This window comes from Salvelinus fontinalis, unplaced genomic scaffold (assembly GCF_029448725.1).
Source record: "Salvelinus fontinalis isolate EN_2023a unplaced genomic scaffold, ASM2944872v1 scaffold_0790, whole genome shotgun sequence".
NCBI classification, from domain to species: domain Eukaryota; kingdom Metazoa; phylum Chordata; class Actinopteri; order Salmoniformes; family Salmonidae; genus Salvelinus; species Salvelinus fontinalis.
Window position 1 is genome coordinate 17,088 of NW_026600999.1, and position 20,206 is coordinate 37,293.

The window sequence follows — 20,206 nt, forward strand, 5'->3', positions numbered from 1 at the left end:
ACAACACAATGTAACTCCAAGTCAATCACACTTCTGTGAAATCAAACTGTCCACTTAGGAAGCAACACTGATTGACAATAAATTTTACATGCTGTTGTGCAAATGGGATAGACAAAAGGTGGAAATTATAGGCAATTAGTAAGACACCCCCAAAAAAGGAATGGTTCTGCAGGTGGTGACCACAGACCACTTCTCAGTTCCTATGCTTCCTGGCTGATGTTTTGGTCACTTTTGAATGCTGGCGGGGTTTTCACTCTAGTGGTAGCATGAGACGGAGTCTACAACCCACACAAGTGGCTCAGGTAGTGCAGTTCATCCAGGATGGCACATCAATGCGAGCTGTGGTAAAAAGGTTTGTTGTGTCTGTCAGCGTAGTGTCCAGAGCATGGAGGCGCTACCAGGAGACAGGCCAGTACATCAGGAGACGTGGAGGAGGCCGTAGGAGGGCAACAACCCAGCAGCAGGACCGCTACCTCCGCCTTTGTGCAAGGAGGTGCACTGCCAGAGCCCTGCAAAATGACCTCCAGCAGGCCACAAATGTGCATGTGTCAACATATGGTCTCACAAGGGGTCTGAGGATCTCATCTCGGTACCTAATGGCAGTCAGGCTACCTCTGGCGAGCACATGGAGGGCTGTGCAGCCCTACAAAGAAATGCCACCCCACACCATGACTGACCCACCGCCAAACCGGTCATGCTGGAGGATGTTGCAGGCAGCAGAACATTCTCCACGGCGTCTCCAGACTCTGTCACGTCTTTCACGTGCTCATGTGCTCAGTGTGAACCTGCTTTCATCTGTGAAGAGCACAGGGCGCCAGTGGCGAATTTGCCAATCTTGGTGTTCTCTGGCAAATGCCAAACGTCCTGCGCGGTGTTGGGCTGTAAGCACAACCACCACCTGTGGACGTCGGGCCCTCACACCACCCTCATGGAGTCTGTTTCTGAACGTTTGAGCAGACACATGCACATTTGTGGCCTGCTGGAGGTGGTACTCTCCTCAGACAGTCTGCTACACCTGCAAAGTGGTACTCTCCTCTGAGACAGTCTGTTACACCTGCAAAGTGGTACTCTCCTCTGAGACAGTCTGTTACACCTGCAAAGTGGTACTCTCCTCAGACAGTCTGTTACACCTGCAAAGTGGTACTCTCCTCTGAGACAGTCTGTTACACCTGCAAAGTGGTACTCTCCTCTGAGACAGTCTGCTACACCTGCAAAGTGGTACTCTCCTCTGAGACAGTCTGTTACACCTGCAAAGTGGTACTCTCCTCTGACAGTCTGCTACACCTGCAAAGTGGTACTCTCCTCAGACAGTCTGTTACACCTGCAAAGTGGTACTCTCCTCTGAGACAGTCTGCTACACCTGCAAAGTGGTACTCTCCTCAGACAGTCTGTTACACCTGCAAAGTGGTACTCTCCTCAGACAGTCTGTTACACCTGCAAAGTGGTACTCTCCTCTGAGACAGTCTGTTACACCTGCAAAGTGGTACTCTCCTCTGAGACAGTCTGTTACACCTGCAAAGTGGTACTCTCCTCAGACAGTCTGCTACACCTGCAAAGTGGTACTCTCCTCAGACAGTCTGCTACACCTGCAAAGTGGTACTCTCCCCTCAGACAGTCTGTTTCACCTGCAAAGTGGTACTCTCCTCAGACGGTCTGCTACACCTGCAAAGTGGTACTCTCCTCTGAGACAGTCTGCTACACCTGCAAAGTGGTACTCTCCTCAGACAGTCTGCTACACCTGCAAAGTGGTACTCTCCTCTGACAGTCTGCTACACCTGGCGGTTCCTGAATAACAGTCTTTATGAACCCATCATAACAGAACCAGTAGAAAGGGAAAATACAGCCTGGTCCAACAATGGGCTGGTTGTTCTCTGAACGTCCCTCTGTAAAAGAAATTGTGAAGAAATAGTTCTTCGAGTAAATATTTTTTTTTTATTCACAAGCACTTGTGGTAATCTTAGTACAGTAAAACAATGTTTGTCTTCATTGAGTAGCCAAGCTATCGGTCAATCCACAGACATCTTGGATATCTCAGTTACAATCACATGCTTCTGAAACTTCACACGAGATAAAACTAAGGTGATAAAAATCAAGAGGATTTAGGCTGCTTCTCCATTCAATTAGAATTCTAAAAGTTATTAGTAAGACAAGAGAGATTCAATATCTCCCAGATAAAGCAGAGTTTTGCAGGACACAGCCTGTCTGAAAGCATAATATCTCTTATCCACCTTTATGTTTGGATGTTCAGGGAATCGAAGAGAAATGATACTTAAAGGTTGATTTAAATTGGTAGATAAGTGATTTGGCATTGTTGGGCTCCCGAGCGGCACAGCGGTCTAAGGCACTGCATCTCAGTGCTAGAGGCGTCACTACAGACACCCTGGATTGATTCCAGTCTGTATCACAACCGGCCGTGATTGGGAGTCCCGTAGTGCGGTGCACAATTGGCTCAGTGTCGTCCGGGTTTGGCCCGGTCGGTAGGCTGTCGTTGTAAATAAGAATTTGTTCTTAACTGACTTGCCTAGTTAAATAAATGAGTTGAGAGGAGGAAACAAAAGAAGATGAGGAAGAGGAGAAAGTTGGATATGATATGATATGTTACCTTTGGCATAACAGTAGGTTACTTAAGGCAAAAACTAAAAGACGGTGGTTGTTCGGGATGAATGTGTTTCCGTATAACGCGAATGTCAATCCAAAGGTTGCATGTTTTGAATCTCATCGCGGACAACTTTAGCAACTTTGAAACGACTTACTACTTAGCATGTTAGCTAACACCAACCTTAACCCTATAACTTAGCATGTTAGCTAACACCAACCATAACCTTAACCCTATAACTTAGCATGTTAGCTAACACCAACCTAACCCTATAACTTAGCATGTTAGCTAACACCAACCGTAACCTTAACCCTATAACTTAGCATGTTAGCTAACACCAACCGTAACCTTAACCGTATAACTTAGCATGTTAGCTAACACCAACCATAACCTTAGCCCTATAATTTAGCATGTTAGCTAACACCAACCGTAACCCTATAACTTAGCATGTTAGCTAACGCCAACCGTAACCTTAACCCTATAACTTAGCATGTTAGCTAACACCAACCGTAACCTTAACCGTATAACTTAGCATGTTAGCTAACACCAACCGTAACCCTATAACTTAGCATGTTAGCTAACGCCAACCGTAACCTTAACCCTATAACTTAGCATGTTAGCTAACACCAACCTTAACCCTATAACTTAGCATGTTAGCTAACACCAACCGTAACCTTAACCCTATAACTTAGCATGTTAGCTAACACCAACCGTAACCTTAACCGTATAACTTAGCATGTTAGCTAACACCAACCATAACCTTAGCCCTATAACTTAGCATGTTAGCTAACACCAACCGTAACCCTATAAATTAGCATGTTAGCTAACGCCAACCGTAACCTTAACCCTATAACTTAGCATGTTAGCTAACACCAACCTTAACCCTATAACTTAGCATGTTAGCTAACACCAACCATAACCTTAACCCTATAACTTAGCATGTTAGCTAACACCAACCGTAACCTTAACCCTATAACTTAGCATGTTAGCTAACACCAACCGTAACCTTAACCGTATAACTTAGCATGTTAGCTAACACCAACCGTAACCTTAACCGTATAACTTAGCATGTTAGCTAACACCAACCATAACCTTAACCCTATAACTTAGCATGTTAGCTAACACCAACCATAACCTTAACCCTATAACTTAGCATGTTAGCTAACACCAACCATAACCTTAACCCTATAACCTAACTTAACAACTCCTAACCCTTTTTTATATATATATTTAATTCAACTTATTATTAAGTAACTGGTTTCACAGCATTTTTTTTGTTTACTCAACTTTTTGATCAAAGTGTTTACAGAACTTAAAGTTTTAAGTTGGTCCAAACTTGAGAACTTAGGCTAGGGACACCCACACATTCAAATAGATATTTTAAATACAAAGTTTTCAACTCACGTTGACATTGTGCATGTTCATAGTAATTATTATTCAACATGTCCTCACCTGGGATTTGAACTCACAACCTCTTGGTTCACAGTATTACTATATTCCTGCTACGCCACCATGTCTGAGTCAATGACTGATTTCACCTGTCAAAGGACACTCCAAAAAAAACATTTTTGATTTATTATAGTGATTTAAGGAGTAACAATAAAACAAAAAAAAATGAAATAATAATAAGTCAATAGGTAAATCAAACCAATGATGAGAGAATAGTCAGATTACTTGATAATTGACTAAGACCTGATGGCGTTGGAGGAAGATCATAATACTGAGAACCAAGAAGTTGTGAGTTCAAATCCCAGATGAGGACATGTTGAATATCATTTACTGCATCAACAAACATCCACAATGTTGTTGTGTGTGAAATATGTAAGTTGAAAACGTTTGTTAACAGCACTGTGTGTTTCACTAGCCTTGATTTTCTCGAGCTTGCAGCTTGGGCCCACTAAAAGTTGAGTGAACTAAAAATGTTAAGTTCAGGTAACACTTTGACTGAAAAGTTGAGTAAACTAAAAAATGGCTGTGGAACCAGTTACTAAATATATATATATATATTTTTTTTTTTTCTTTTTTACAGTGTAACCTAACGTAGCATATAATACTAAAGCAGTCAAACGTAATATATCATACTAAAGTTTAGTATGATATAGTACACAGTGTTCGCGGGGTCCGACATGTCAATCAACCTGCTATCTGCCAATCACGGGAATGCCTGGAATGTTCTGATGCCGGGCATCGTGGTGGTTGGCGGAGTGGCGTGGAGGGGGGTTGGGCAGGGGGGTGGAGCATCGGAAGTTAAGACCAGGTTCACCCTTTGTTCTCCCTCTTTCGTCTGGATTTCACAAGAGAAGGTCACGGTTGGCTTGTGGGTTATTTTTCATTTATTTGGCGTGGGCTACGGCCAAACAGTAGCCTGTGTAAAGTTAGGTTAATAAACCGTCAATTCGTAAACTCAAACCTCTGTCTGGATAATTGTTCCTTTATGATCTAGTCAGGTCATTACATTGGTGTCAGAAGTAAAAACGTCGATAAAAGTTAGCCAGCTAGCTAGCTGACTTTTGTGGCTAGCTACCGTAGGTGAGAACGGGGTTGAAAATGCTTCGAGGGAATCCGAAAGTGAAGGTGGAGGTAGGGGACGATTATGGCCAATGAGGTACGTGTGAATGGACGTCGGTGGGTCTGGCTGAGGAGATCGCCAGGGCGTCGGAGCCCAGAGGCCGCTTGAGGGAGGACATTAGAGTGATGGCGGCTGAAGCGGGCATGAGCGCTTTGTCGACTGCTTCGCGCCGATTCTGGTGGGCGGACCGAAGGTGTGACGTCGACGAGGAATCTGGGGCTCAGGATGTAAACAAACATGGCGGCGCCCGGTTCCCAGCTGCGTCCCTAGCTGTTAAGACCCCGAAGTATTCCGGTAAGGCGGATTGGGAAGCTTTTCATGCTCAGTTTGAACTGTTAGCTCATTTTAGTGGCTACTGGCAGGTGCCCCTCTCCCCAGAGGCCAGAGCCAAAACTGTGTTCTCCACTAACAGAGGACACTGGCAGTTCAAGGTCCTGTGTTTTGGCCTGTGCAACGCTCCAGCTACTTTTGAGCGTTTGATGGACAGGGTGCTGGATGGCATCCCCGACAGCAGTGTCTGGTATACCATATATAAAGGCCTCCTCACAATGGCCTTATCATACAAGGCTCTACAGACAGATTAAAAAATACATAGGCTATTTTTGCGTTGATGATGTATGTATTGAAGTCAAGTGGTTCAACATTCAAGTGTATTTTATTGACAACATAGAACTGCTTGTACAAGGCGACGGTCGGTGGAAGTCTGGCGCCACCAAGTGGACAATTTGTTTTGTTCCCTTGTGGCATCAACGCTTCCTGAGATATTTTATAAAAGATAAAATGTTATGTCAATATTATTATCTGCAAATTGTTTCTCCCACCCGTATTTGATAGATTATTCCAATTTAGCTGTAAATCTGGTTTTAACTCAATAAGGATTTGTCTAGTTTCCGATTGGAGGGCGGATGAACGCGTGACTTTGTATCCTACCAATGTGTTACATTGTATCAGTGAAAAGTGTCTTTTCCCGACGTTGATCAAATCCCGATCTATGCCACCATTTTTTAACAGCATCATAATCTTTGATATTTGATGTAAAGTTTACAGAGCTCATTTTGCTGTAAGCGTTTCCGGATTTGACGTGTCTGAGAACGGCACCTTCCTCCCGAAAGCATTGCGGTATCGCTTCTCGGCCTTTTGGCTAAGATCAAGTGTAGTATTCTACTGGCTTTGTATTTATAGGGAGAGGAGTGTTAAACTGGTGCAGTGCAACAAAGCTGTAACATTGGTGTTTTTGTTGACAACACTACTGTATTTTGGAGGCAAGGCATCATTTAAAACAAAAAATATCACAAGTTTTTATTTTGTAATTGTTGTAATGGATGTTGTATTTGTCTATTCATGTTCTTTGCGCTGTCTTACTGAGTATCTTTGTTTCCTGGCGGTAAATACTGACAATTGTTGACTTACCAGTGACTGAGGGTCCTAACAATAAGAGGTTTATAAAGGACATTACCTCTGAAAAAAAAAAAAAAAAAAAATCTGTTCTTATCAGTTTAATATCTGATACGTCCCCTATCTGGGGACCATATATTAAATTGATTTTTGGAATAGGGAGATGGAATAGGGGCTTGCTCCGTCCACTCCACGCATCGACCTGGTATTGCAGTACCTCCAGGAACGGTGCACCCCCTGCCGTTGTAAAGAAAAAGCAGACGAAGCCAACCGGATGGTTTGTTTATTATATTCATGATGGATATTGCGTTTAATTAAGCAAGTCTATGTCACTAGATAGTGTTCAGTCACCCATTTAATCAAAACAAATTCAAATAGTTTTTGATGCTTTAATGCCGTTTTTATGTGTATAATATGATGTACAAAAATATATATGAGCTGTTTTCAAAGAAAATGCAACAATAAAACTTTTCCATAAGAAAATATATGTTCTCTGGGAGACCCGCCAGGGACCTGTGGAAGAAAACAGGCCCTGATCTCATGTCCGCCAGCAGGGGAAGACCTAACGCTCCAGCTCGTGCTGTTATGGGGTGGGCCGAAGGCCTCCACAAAGCTCTGGCCCACCCTCACGTGTCTGAAGGACGCACTGTGGTCCTCCCGCAACCTGCTGGTAGAGAAACGAGTCCCTCATGGTGTACTCTTGTACTATTTCAATCAGGAAACAACTGTCTTTACCTACTATTTTTTTTGGAACAAGGTTGTCGAGTTTCAAAACAGGAAATGGATTTTCAAAATGTAGTTGTCTTTTTAAAACATAAATACATTCATCAAAAGAACACGACTGCTTGCAACAACAAAAAAGATTAACGCGACTATACTTGTCTCTTGTGTCCAAGCGGACAAAACAGGAAGTTAGTTTTGTATTTTAAAAATCCCAGTAGATCTATACATTTTCTTTGCAGTCACTAAAATCATGATGATCAAAATTGGAAGTGCAACTATCCAAAGGTACAGAATTATGGGAAATGACTCATTTTAAGCATATTTCACCAACCAATATTACAAATCAAATTTGATACCTGATTTCAAAAAAATATTTCAAAAATAAGCAGATTGTGTGCCTGATTCATTCATCAGTACCATCCCAATCCAATTCCATGTATTCAATACATGGCTGGTTTGCTCTTTGTTTTGTCGACTTTCCATTGGCGTACAGAAACACAATCCACAACAGAGCTAAGGAAAGGTGGAGGAACACAAGTTCAAGTGCTTAATTTGAGCCGAATCCTGTCGGGACAAGATCCGGCACCTCTACGTTTTGGACTGTTTCGTTCCGGACCCTATTTGGCCGGATCTGGTACCTCTCGTGGCATGAAAAATAAGTGTCACTTTTTACAATGTAAAGTTCTAATAAACACGAACAAAGTTCATTTGAGTTGCCTCCTCCTTAATTCCCCCCCCCCCCCCTGTATCTCTCACCAAACTAGAATGAGATTCCCTTTCTAAAATCTCTCTCTCTGCTCTGATAGACATGAGCCTGCAACTCTCATCTCTCCAGCGTCGCACTTCATCATTCCCCTTATAGAATCATACGAAGGGTTCTGGAGGAGCTGAAGCACGCATGAGAAATTGAAATAAATGTGCCAAAGTTATAGAGTTACTGCTGTCTGTTCAGAAATACATTTAATAATTCAGAATAGCCTACTACACCATGAGAACGCCTAAACGTTTGCCACAGAGGATAAATAGCCTATTGGAGTGTACAATACAAGGCATAGTCTACAGTCGGGGACGCGCGCATAGGCCATCACCAGTGAGTGAGCCGCACATCTTTGGGTGAATCAGTGAAACTGGAAAGCATTTTTAGGACTATAATTTCCTATAGTCTCCACACAACTAGGCGTTGGGTATTGATGGACTCAAGAAGAGGTGGTTTTCATTCATCTCAGTTTGTCAGTGTCAAAGTAGCCTGTCATTTCGCTCATTTCTGAGCTATTATGGTGCTTTCGAGATGAATCGGGAAGTCGGAGCTCTAGAAAGAGGCCAGTAGAAATAGTAAAAATAAAGAAAAACCCTTGAACGAGTAGGTGTTCTAAAACTTTTGACAAGTAGTGTACACACACTGTATATTCCGGACTATGACATTGCTCGTTCTGATATTTCTTAATATCTTTCTATTACTTTTTGGTTTATATGTGTATTACTGCACTGTTGGAGCAAGATAAAAGCATCTTTATATATATATATATATATATATCTGTGTACGTGACCAATTAACTGATTTGTGTGTCCATCATAAAGGGTGGCAGGTAGCCTAGTGGTTAGTGTTGGGCCAGTAACCGAAAGGTTGACGGTTTGAATACCCGAGCCGACAAGGTGAATAATCTGTTAATGTGCCCTTGCGCAAGGCACTTATAACCCTAATTTGCTCCAGGGGTGCTGTACTATGGCTGACCCTGTAAACTGCACCTTTCCAGTGTATGTGACAAATTGTTTATTATTTTACATTATTTATAAACACATTGTTATGCTCAGCGGTCTAAGGCACTGCACCTCAGTGCTAGAGGCATCACTACAGACCCTGGTTCGATCCTGGGCTGTATCACAACCGGCCGTGATCGGGAGTCCCATAAGGCGGTGCACAATTGCCCCAGGTCAAAAGGTCATAAACAAGTCATCTGACAACTTTATTTCAACAAAATGACATTGGCGTGACTTCATGCACCTCAAAATGGCAAGAGCCTTTGAAGCACTAGGTGGGTATAGGAAGAAGAAACCTCAAGTATAAAAAGCAAGGCAGGTATAAATGCAATACTTCCAAGTGCACAATAACACCTGCTGGTTCAGGCTCTCTTCCCATTTCCTTCTGAGATCTGCAGAGTTATCATCGTGGACAGGTACGCCCCAGTGGATGACAGATCTGCAGAGTTATCATCGTGGACAGGTACGCCCCAGTGGATGACAGATCTGCAGAGTTATCATCGTGGACAGGTACGCCCCAGTGGATGACAGATCTGCAGAGTTATCATCGTGGACAGGTACGCCCCAGTGGATGACAGATCTGCAGGTATCATCGTGGACAGGTACGCCCCAGTGGATGACAGGGTTGGGGTCAATTCTATTTCAATTCAGAAAGTAAATCCAAAAAAAATGTTCCTCATTGAAAAGCATTGCAGATCATTGTAATTTCAGTGTACTTCCTGAACTGAAATGGACTGAAACCTGGTGAATAACGGTAGTCCTATTACCATCCTGACAACAGACTGCATACCCAAGAAAGAACATTGTGACACCGGTGTATGTTTGGATAAAATAATTCCTGGAACATTGTCATGACAACAATATTACTGAACAGGTTGAAATGAGAGGGAAAAAAGAAGAAATATTCATGCATAAAAAAAACACTTTCATCAGGCTTTCACGACTCAAACTTCTTACCTCATTTAAAATATAGCATTTTCTTCATACATTACAAACCAATACAACGTGTAGCAAATAACTTATATTGCACAGACATATGAAAATCAAACACTAAAGTGAAGTCAACTGAATAGTGCTGGTGCGTGAACTCTAAAACATTCATCAGTAGCTATGGGAAACGTAGTTCTTTTCACACTGATCTACAATAGAAAAGTCAACTGAATAGTGCTGGTGCGGGAACTCTAAAACGTTCACATGTGGTTCATCAGTAGCTATGGGAAACGTAGTTCTTTTCACACTGATCTACAATAGAAAATGACATTTGAATCATCTAGGCCTATTTTGAACAGTAAAAAGGACTTTGTTGCATAAAATAATTTTAGAAGGAAAATATACTATACAGTAAATAGATCACAAGAATATTCCTCAAAGTTCAAAATGTCTGAAACAATTGCAAAAGAAGTAAGCGCCATGGTGTTAAAGCTGGCAAAGTGGAAATGGCTGAGAGAAAGAAAGGCGAGAGGACAAAGAGAACACAAAGAGAGAGAGTTCACTGCAAGACGCCTGGTACAGTTTATCGATGTAGTGTGAGAGCATATTTCCTCTGAGTGTTTATATTCTATTCATAGCTACGCCACCCTGTCTGTTCTAAAGCTCCATTGGCTGGCTTGCATATTCTCTTGTATATCTTGGCATTAAGGGAGGCATGTCCTGTGATTCACACGGCCAACATTGGCCAACAGAATCTTTATTTTTTATTTTTTTAACCAGCGTCAAAGCCCGGCAAACTATCCTACGAAGTTGAGAGATGCAGACACACAATCGGCTCTAAAAAAAATATAAAAAAAACCTTGCATTTAAAAATAAAAAAATCTAGTAGAATGGGCTGACATTTAAAAAAAAAAAAAAAAGCCTTTAAGTCAACTGGTACCAACACTCTTCATGTTGTTAGCTGAACCTCAGTCTACATTGAGACTTCCAGGATCTCTCCATGTCTATCTTTAGCCTACCTGCCACTACAAAACAGAAGAAAACATGGTATTAAAGGATGGAATAGACACAGCTCACGCATCTCCTCAAAAAGGGGAAAAGCATACTCGTAGACAAATAAATGACCTGTTGAGAGAAACAGGAAACATTCGAACAACAAGTGGGATGTGGCATAAATAAAGCAGATTGTCATTCATGTAGTCGGAGACATTAAAACGCCTTTATGTTTTGGGCTACATCCTTTAACTATTCTAGCTCAAAACAAATGACCTATATGATTCATTCATTATTTATAAAGGAATATATATAAGCCAGCAAAGAATACAAGGTTAGGCCGTCTTGCCTTTCTCAAAGGTGTGCTGATTCGTTAAGAGACTTACCTCCTGAAGTTGCAGGCAGACTGTGACATGACATAATCTGTGTTGAAAATATGAGGACTAACCTTCATCCCTCCTCCTCCTCCTCCAGGCGGAGACGGTCTCATCTCTTGTTTCTCCATCTCCTTATTCTTTTTATTTCTCTCAACTGCTTGGGGGTTTTTGACACCCCTGTAGGTTGTCTAAGAGGAGATGGAGAGGTCAGAATGGCAGCTACAGACACATGGCTCTGTCCCCACTGGAACCCTATTCCCTATGTAGTGCACTACTTTAGACCAGAGCCCTAAAAAAACCTATTCCCTATATAGTGCACTACTTTAGACCAGGATCCTATAGAACCCTATATATGTGATGTGATCTTCCTGTCTGGGTTGGCGCCCCCCCTTGGTTTGTGCTGTGGTGGAGATCTTTGTGGGCTATACTCGGCCTTGTCTCACGATGGTAAGTTGGTGGTTGAAGATATCCCTCTAGTGGTGTGGGGGCTGTTCTTTGGCAAAGTGGGTGGGGTTATATCCTTCCTGTTTGGCCCTGTCCGGGGGTATCATCGGATGGGGCCACAGTGTCTCCTGACCCCTCCTGTCTCAGCCTCCAGTATTTATGCTGCAGTAGTTTGTGTCGGGGGGCTTGGGTCAGTTTGTTATATTTGGAGTACTTCTCCTGTCTTATCCGGTGTCCTGTGTGAATTTAAGCATGCTCTCTCTAATTCTCTCTCTCTCTCGGAGGACCTAAGCCCTAGGACCATGCCTCAGGACTACCTGGCCTGATGACTCCTTGCTGTCCCCAGTCCACCCGGCCGTGCTGCTGCTCCAGTTTCAACTGTTCTGCCTGCGGCTATGGAACCCTGACCTGTTCACCGGACGTGCTACCTGTCCCAGACCTGCTGTTTTCAACTCTAGAGACTAGAGGTCGACCGATAAATCGGAATGGCCGATTTCAAGTTTATAACATTTTTTATTTTACACCTTTATTTAACTAGGCAAGTCAGTTAAGAACACATTCTTATTTTCAATGACGGCCTAGGAACGAGGCAGAACGACAGATTTTTAACCTTGTCAGCTCGGGGGATCCAATCTTGCATTGATTACATTGCACTCCACGAGGAGCCTGCCTGTTAGCGAATGCAGTAAGGTAAGTTGCTAGCTAGCATTAAACTTATCTTATAAAAACAATCAATGACTGTCATTGCTCCAATGTGTACTTAACCATAAACATCAATGCCTTTCCTAAAATCAATACACAAGTATTTTTAAACCTGCATATTTAGCTAAAATAAATCCAGGTTAGCAGGCAATATTAACCAGGTGAAATTGTGTAATTTCTCTTGCGTTCATTGCACGCAGTCAGGGTATATGCAACAGTTTGGGCCGCCTGGCTCTTTGCAAACTAATTTGCCAGAACTTTACGTAATTATGACAACATTGAAGGTTGTGCAATGTAACAGGAATATTTAGACTGATGGATGCCACCCGTTAGATAAAATACGGAACGGAATAAACGTTTTGTTTGAGGTGATAGTTTCCGGATTAGTCAAAGGTATATGGTTTAGAGAGAAATAGTCGACGCGTTATAATTCCTGTAATAACTTGCGGCTGAACTTGAAAGGGGTTCCTTCGTTATTTTACCGTTCATGTCTTCCATAGAGAATGTCTTGATCTACTTCAAATAAGGTCTGTGTTTCGTGCAGGCTTAAACTGCCTCGACGTTTTGATACCCGTGTAAATCTCACTAGGATAAGGTAACGTTTGTCAACATATTTTCATAAATCCACTCTACAATTTTTTTTATCTTTGCTTATATTTAGCCAATATTGATCAGAGTTACCTTGTCCTATGGATATCTACACAGTTATAAAATTGGCACGGTGGTGTAAGCCTAAACGAAACACAGACCTTATTTTAAGTGAATCTAAAAATATCCTATGGAATAAATGAAGGAACCGCTTTTCAGATTTTGCTAGGTGTCATGGGAATTATGACTCGCACTTTGGTTGTCAATTCTTACCATGCCCATTATTAAAATAGGATTTCCTGCATATAGAAATTAAAGTTTTTGTTTTCAACATTCATCACAGGTAACTTAAACTCAATTTTTATTCAAACAGTTGAGTATTTGTCTCCTAAGCAGACTCTTCAGTATCATTGTCACTTCAGAGCTGTGTGTGTGTATTTATGTATTATATTAAGTTAAAATAAGTGTTCACTGTTTATTCAGTATTGTTGCAATTGTCATTATTACAAAAATGTGTGTGTGTATGAGATATACCGTAATTGCTGGACTATTAAGCGCACCTGAATATAAGCCGTACCCACTGATTTTTTTTACAAATATGTATTTTGTACATAAATAAACCGCACATGTCTATAAGCCGCAAGTGCCTACCGGTACATTGAAACAAATGAACTTTACACAGCCTTTAAACGAAACACGGCTTGTAACAAAAATAAATAGGCTTTTAAACGAAACACGGCTTGTAACAAAAATAAATAGGCTTTAACGAAACACGGCTTGTAAAAAAAATAAATAGCAGTAAACAGTAGCCTACCAAGAAAGTCAAACTTCATTGCGGTGGCGATTGTTTTGGCTTTCAGTCGGATTTGCACAGTTCCCACGTCTTATCATCGACTCATTAAGGCCAAGCTCCCATGCAGCAGCTCTATTTCCTTTTCCAACAGCCAGATCGATCGCCTTCAACTTGAAAGCTGCATCATATGCATTTCTCTGTGTCTTTGCCATGATGAGGGTGACAAGATGACTACCGTAATCAGAATGATGGAAAGTTTGAGCGCGCTCGATTTACGTCACATTATGTGACGGTGCTCAGTTTTTTGGCGGCATGAATCTTGTAAAAAATAAAAAAAAATAGCCGCGTCATTGTATAAACCGCGAGGTTCATAGCGTGGGAAAAAAGTAGCGGCTTATAGTCTGGAAATTACGGTATATATATATTTTTTTTTATTATAAAAATCGGACGATTAATCGGTATTGGCTTTTTTTGCCCTCCAATAATTGGTATCGGTATTGAAAAATCATAATCGGTCGACCTCTACTAGAGACCGCAGGAGCGGTAGAGATACTCTTAATGATCGGCTATGAAAAGCCAACTGACATTTACTCCTGATTATTATTTGACCATAGTGGTCATTTATGAACATTTGAACATCTTGGCCATGTTCTGTTGTAATCTCCACCCGGCACAGCCAGAAGAGGACTGGCCACCCTCATAGCCTGGTTCCTCTCTAGGTTTCTTCCTAGGTTTTGGCCTTTCTAGGGAGTTTTTCCTAGCCACCGTGCTTCTACACCTGCATTGCTTGCTGTTTGGGGTTTTAGGCTGGGTTTCTGTACAGCACTTTGAGATATCAGCTGATGTACGAAGGGCTATATAAATAAATTCGATATATATAGTGCACTACTTTAGACCAGGGCCCCATAGAACCCTATATATAGTGCACTACTTTAGACCAGGGCCCCATAGAACCCTATATATAGTGCACTACTTTAGACCAGGGCCCTATAGAACCCTATATATAGTGCACTACTTTAGACCAGAGCCCTGTAGAACCCTATTCCCTATATAGTGCACTACTTTAGACCAGAGCCCTAAAAAAAACTATTCCCTATATAGTGCACTACTTTAGACCAGGGCCCTATAGAACCCTATATAGTGCACTACTTTAGACCAGGGCCCTATAGAACCCTATTCCCTATATAGTGCACTACTTTAGACTAGGGCCCTATAGAACCCTATATATAGTGCACTACTTTAGACCAGGGCCCTATAGAACCCTATTCCCTATATAGTGCACTACTTTAGACCAGGGCCCTATAGAACCCTATTCCCTATATAGTGCACTACTTTAGACAAGGGCCCATAGTGTTGACTACACTGTTACAAGTCTAACGTCTCTTATCATGTGTTCAGTTGAAACGAGTTAATTCATCGTCTTCAGTTCACTTCATCGATCTTTTCAGAAATGGGTCTCGCATAATTGAGAGAATTTACAGACAAGAGTTTTACTAGAATACAGGCCTACATGTGCATGTCATGATCTGACTAGAAATATTATGTTGAACGTAATTCTATTTGTACGGTTAAACGCTAGATACAGAAGGGTTGCAAATCAAACAGCTTCCAGAGAGAGGATAGTGCTCGCCATTGAGCAGAGCAGCCAGTTATCAGATTTCCTGAAAGAGGATAGTGCTCGCCATTGGGCAGGGAAGCCAGTTGTCAGACTTCCTGAAAGAGGATAGTGCTCGCCATTGAGCAGAGCAGCCAGTTGTCAGACTTCCAGAGAGAGGATAGTGCTCGCCATTGGGCAGGGAAGCCAGTTGTCAGACTTCCAGAGAGAGGATAGTGCTCGCCATTGGGCAGAGCAGCCAGTTGTCAGACTTCCAGAGAGAGGATAGTGCTCGCCATTGAGCAGGGCAGCCAGTTGTCAGACTTCCAGAGAGAGGATAGTGCTCGCCATTGAGCAGGGAAGCCAGTTATCAGACTTCCTGAGAGACATTCAGTACAGTTCATGCAGACAGATAGCCGTTACCACAGCCACAAAGTCAAACACCACATATTTCTACAATTGATCTTGTTAAAATATTATTTTAAACCTAACCATAACCACACTGCTAGCCTTATGCCTTAAATTAAGACAACAAAAAAAAATCATGAATTTTACAATATAGCCAATTTTGACTTTGTGGCTGTCCTATCTAGTGGGAACCCAGTTGCCAGCTGTTTGACACATGCTGGATTATATGACCTCCAATGTGGCAAGAGGCCTGGTCCCAGATCTGTTAGAGGCATTAAGTTCCAGTATATAGTGTTGTTGTGTCGGGGAAAGCATATAGCCTGGTTCCAGATCTGTTTGTGCCGTCTTGCCAACTCCTGTGGTCAACGAAGTGACAACCATTGGAGCTGGCAAGACAGCGCAAACAGATCTGGAACTAGGGTAAGGAACGTTTAAAATAAAGTTAAGACAGAATGACAAAGTGTGCAGCACCAGAAGTGAGAGGTGGGTGGTGTGGGTGGTGGGAGGAAATACGAGCCGAGTCAAAACATGGAGCTAAGAACACGGTCTTCATACTCACCTCGATGCTTTAGTAGGACCACATGTTTTATGGGTTGGATACAATTGGCTTTGACTGAAGAATTTCTGCATAACAGTAAAAAGTAAAAAAAAAACACCAGTCTTATGAGGAGCTACTAAACATTATGATTGAAGAGACTTTAGTAGCCTTGCAACAAAGGGTACAAAACACCATAGATTGAATTTCTAGATTGGATTTCTTGGTTCAAGGCTCGTTATATTCGGCTAACCTTTTCACACTACGGAGCGGAAATCAAGCCGAGCTGCAGTGAGCTGACCTGGTTACACGGCACATCTACCGTACAGATGTAGGATCTTCATTTGAGCCAGTTTGCTACAGCCTGAACATTATCACGCAGCAACAGGATAAGTGAATTATTATGTGTATTATAATTAAATTGATTTTTTTTTTTTGTAGGAGTTGATACATTTTTCGTAAGGGAAAAATCGAGTCTGAAATATCACAGTGGAAATTACAAAGTTCAGAAGACTTTTTAAATCTCAAATATACTGCAAGTTCTCCTGCAACAGGGTGATCACATTAAGATCCTACATCTGTAGCTGCTGGAACCGTACTGGGAAGGGATTGGAGCCAGCGCAGTAGGGGTTTTCGGTCAGTTAACACGATAGTGGTAAAAGGGAAAGGTAATGAGATGCCTTCTCTCTTCTCCCAGCAGACTCCACTCTGTCTCAGGAAGCTCTTCTATACGAATAACAAGACTGGGAGAGTGGCTGGCTGCTGAGATAAACTGGTAGAGTTGGGACAAATAAACCATACCGATCACTTATCACAGGCATTTTGGCAGATATCGTTCATTACGATAAGTAGCCTATAACTAGAGAAATGTGTTTTGAAATTAAAAGTTTTCTAATATGACTGATTGTTCATGGAACAATAGATGGCTACAACCATACAACTAGTAGTAGTTTAAAGGATTTCATTTTTTTTGTACACATGGTGCACATTAAATGTTATAAACTTTATTGCATAAATTCAGGCAATTTATCACAATACGGATTTGTGTCCGTATCGCCCAGCTCTACTGACTGTTCAGTGGTTGTCTACAGTACTCCACTTAGAAGACCCCCATCCCAGCTAAATGACTCATGGTACAGTGGTGTACAGAATCCCTGTGGGAACTGACCCCACAACCTCACCACACCCTAATCCAACTGAGCCACACAGGACCACCATGTGTGGGCTATATAGGGCTGGTTTCCTGGACACAAATTAATCCTAGTCCTGGACTGAAAGAAAAAGAATAATTTAACGGTGAATCTCCATGGAAAATGCTTTTCAATCCTGGACTAGGCTTAATCTGTGTCCGGGAAACCAGCCCTTTGTTGTACCAGTGTAAACCTACCGTATATGGTTGTCATAACTTGTCCAAAACAGTCATACCTCTTTCTGTCTCTTCTCAGCGGCCTCTGCCAGCTCAAGTCTCCTTGTCTCCTGGGAAGGAAACAGAACATGTTGAGTGGGAGGAAAATGTAAATAAAAAAATCATGTTAAATTAATGAGGAGAAAAAAAATATGAAAGTAATGAGAAATGAAGAGCAGAAAACTGAATGGGAACGTATAATTTTTATTGTTTTGGTGTTTATTGGTTACGCTGTTTTATGTTACATTGTTTCATTTTGGAATCCAAATATATGTACAATTTGTTTACGATGTTGACCTGAAACATAGACAATTGTGTGTGTGTGTATACATACACAGCTGGCAATATATATAAAGTGTAGCTCGCTAGTTACCGGCAGCAACCAAGCTAATAATGAACCTAGCTACTGTAACAAGTTACTTACTCGATCTGGTGTGGTGGACAAGTCGTTTCCAGGTCCACCAAGGCACGGTAAGCACATCCCCATACTTGAGCAAGGAAATCAACTTTTTAGTTTCAGTGTTGAATGTTTGTTGGCTACTTGACTAGACTGAGCTAGTTAACGTCAGTTCGCTAAATCTAGAAGAACCCACCAGGCAAGGTTAGCAAAAGTGCCAAGTTAGTTACTCTTGTGCACGTCGACAAAGTGGCTACCCACTCTGCTTTTGCTAAATCTACGAGCTAACTAACTATAACCATGGAGGAACAGACCTTAATCACCACGGAAGGGCCAACCTCCAACCATTCTTATCAGCAAGTTTTTCCAACTGTCCAACCAAAACCACTGCCTTGTCTACTTGTATATTCCCAACAGTCATCTAGAACAGTAGCAGTGGGATGCTCAACTTAACAGCCTTTCAGCCTAACCCAATAAATTAATGTTGTTTTTTACGCCGTATATCCAAAGGCATCTCACCACTCGGACAGGCTGCACACAACACTGAGGTATACAGACCGGCTGCATAGTGTGTTCTGAATATATTTGTGAACCGCTTTGCGAGCTGAAACACAACCCGTTTGTAGTCTGCCATGTGCGATCGAAGCTGCCGCCCTGTAACGAGGAGTAACCAGCTTGTCAGCAACACACACAAAAAAAAGTACTTCCGTGTTGCGGAATTTAAGAAACTTTCTAAATAAAAGTCCCCCACGTAATATTATAAAAATTGTAATTGTGAAAAACTTGTATTTATTCATGATATATGAACAACTATTGTCTAAACATTAGCAATGATTCATATTTGTTCATATTTAAGTTGCATTTGCATTACATTTGTAAAAAAAATTATATGTTCTAAGGTCAAATAAATGTTCCCAATGCAAATCAACGCAAATGGAATACCTATTTGCCTATAGAGCAACACATATTCTGGGTGCCACAGTAAAAGTATTATAGGAAGGGCCTCCCGGGTGGCGCAGTGGTCTAGAGCACTGCATCGCAGTGCTATCTGCGCCACCAGAGTCTCTGGGTTCGCGCCCAGGCTCTGTCGCAGCCTGCCGCGACCGGGAGGTCCGTGGGGCGACGCTCAATTGGGCTACGACACGGCACGGGCGCGAACCAGGGACCTTCTGCACACATCAACAACGGTCGCCCACGAAGCATCGTTACCCATCGCTCCACAAAGGCCACGGCCCTTGCAGAGCAAGGGGAAACCCTACTTAAAGTCTCAGAGCAAGTGACGTAACTGATTGAAATGCTACCAGGCTCTGTCGCAGCCGGCCGCGCCCGGGAGGTCCGTGGGGCGACGCACAATTGGCCTAGCGTCGTCCGGGTTAGGGAGGGTTTGGCCGGTAGGGATATCCTTGTCTCATCGCGCTCCAGCGACTCCTGTGGCGGACCGGGTGCAGTGCGGCTAACCAAGGGGGCCAGGTGCACGGTGTTTCCTCCGACACATTGGTGCGGCTGGCTTCCGGGTTGGAGGCGCGCTGTGTTAAAGAAGCAGTGCGGCTTGGTTGGGTTGTGCTTCGGAGGACGCATGGCTTTCGACCTTCATCTCTCCCGAGCCCGTACGGGAGTTGTAGCGATGAGACAAGATGGTAATTACTAGCGATTGGATACCACGAAAATTGGGGAGAAAAGTGGATAAAAAAAATAGAAAAAGTATTATAGGAAATACTCAGGGGTGTCTGTAGAATGTATATATGGAGTCATTCCATGGTGTTCTGAATAATACGGAGTGTTGCCAATATGTATTACATATACAGTGATTTGCATTGTGATCAATGGAATGGGTGGAGAAAGGCCAGCATCATTCTAGGTGTTATTCCGTATGAATCGTTTTTCCTGTAAAGTGCTATATTTGTACCGTATAGTTTCCAGGCACCACATTTTAAGCTGTTTGACCACAGTAAAAGTCCAGCAACATTTCCTATGACCTAGCATTTTGTTTAAACTGATT

At 42.3% G+C, this 20,206-nt stretch overlaps 1 protein-coding gene, 1 non-coding gene and 1 pseudogene across 4 annotated transcripts; 2 read left to right on the top strand and 1 right to left on the bottom strand.

The window, feature by feature from the left end:
* The first annotated feature begins 6,286 nt into the window (after positions 1-6,286).
* On the top strand, positions 6,287-6,437 carry LOC129847351 (U2 spliceosomal RNA; annotated as a pseudogene).
* Positions 6,438-6,616: 179 nt separating this feature from the next.
* On the top strand, positions 6,617-6,799 carry LOC129847350 (U2 spliceosomal RNA). Its single transcript, XR_008758407.1, has one exon. It is a non-coding gene; the product is annotated as a U2 spliceosomal RNA (small nuclear RNA).
* A 2,434-nt stretch (positions 6,800-9,233) lies between these two features.
* Positions 9,234-18,951, bottom strand: LOC129847344 (small VCP/p97-interacting protein-like). Of its 3 annotated transcripts, none has more exons than XM_055915109.1 (5): positions 18,727-18,951; positions 18,235-18,298; positions 17,831-17,881; positions 11,413-11,529; positions 9,234-10,996 (listed from the first exon to the last, which is right to left on the bottom strand). In XM_055915109.1, exons 2-5 carry the CDS (start codon positions 18,295-18,297, stop codon positions 10,982-10,984), a joined length of 246 nt encoding a protein of 81 aa, XP_055771084.1. In that variant the 5' UTR covers position 18,298; positions 18,727-18,951; the 3' UTR covers positions 9,234-10,981. The 3 variants fall into 3 exon arrangements, with proteins under 3 accessions (XP_055771084.1, XP_055771086.1, XP_055771085.1); XM_055915111.1 differs by having other exon boundaries at positions 11,351-11,529; positions 18,522-18,944; XM_055915110.1 differs by lacking the exon at positions 9,234-10,996 and adding an exon at positions 16,430-16,494 and having other exon boundaries at positions 11,441-11,529; positions 18,727-18,944.
* Between the last annotated feature and the right edge of the window lie 1,255 nt (positions 18,952-20,206).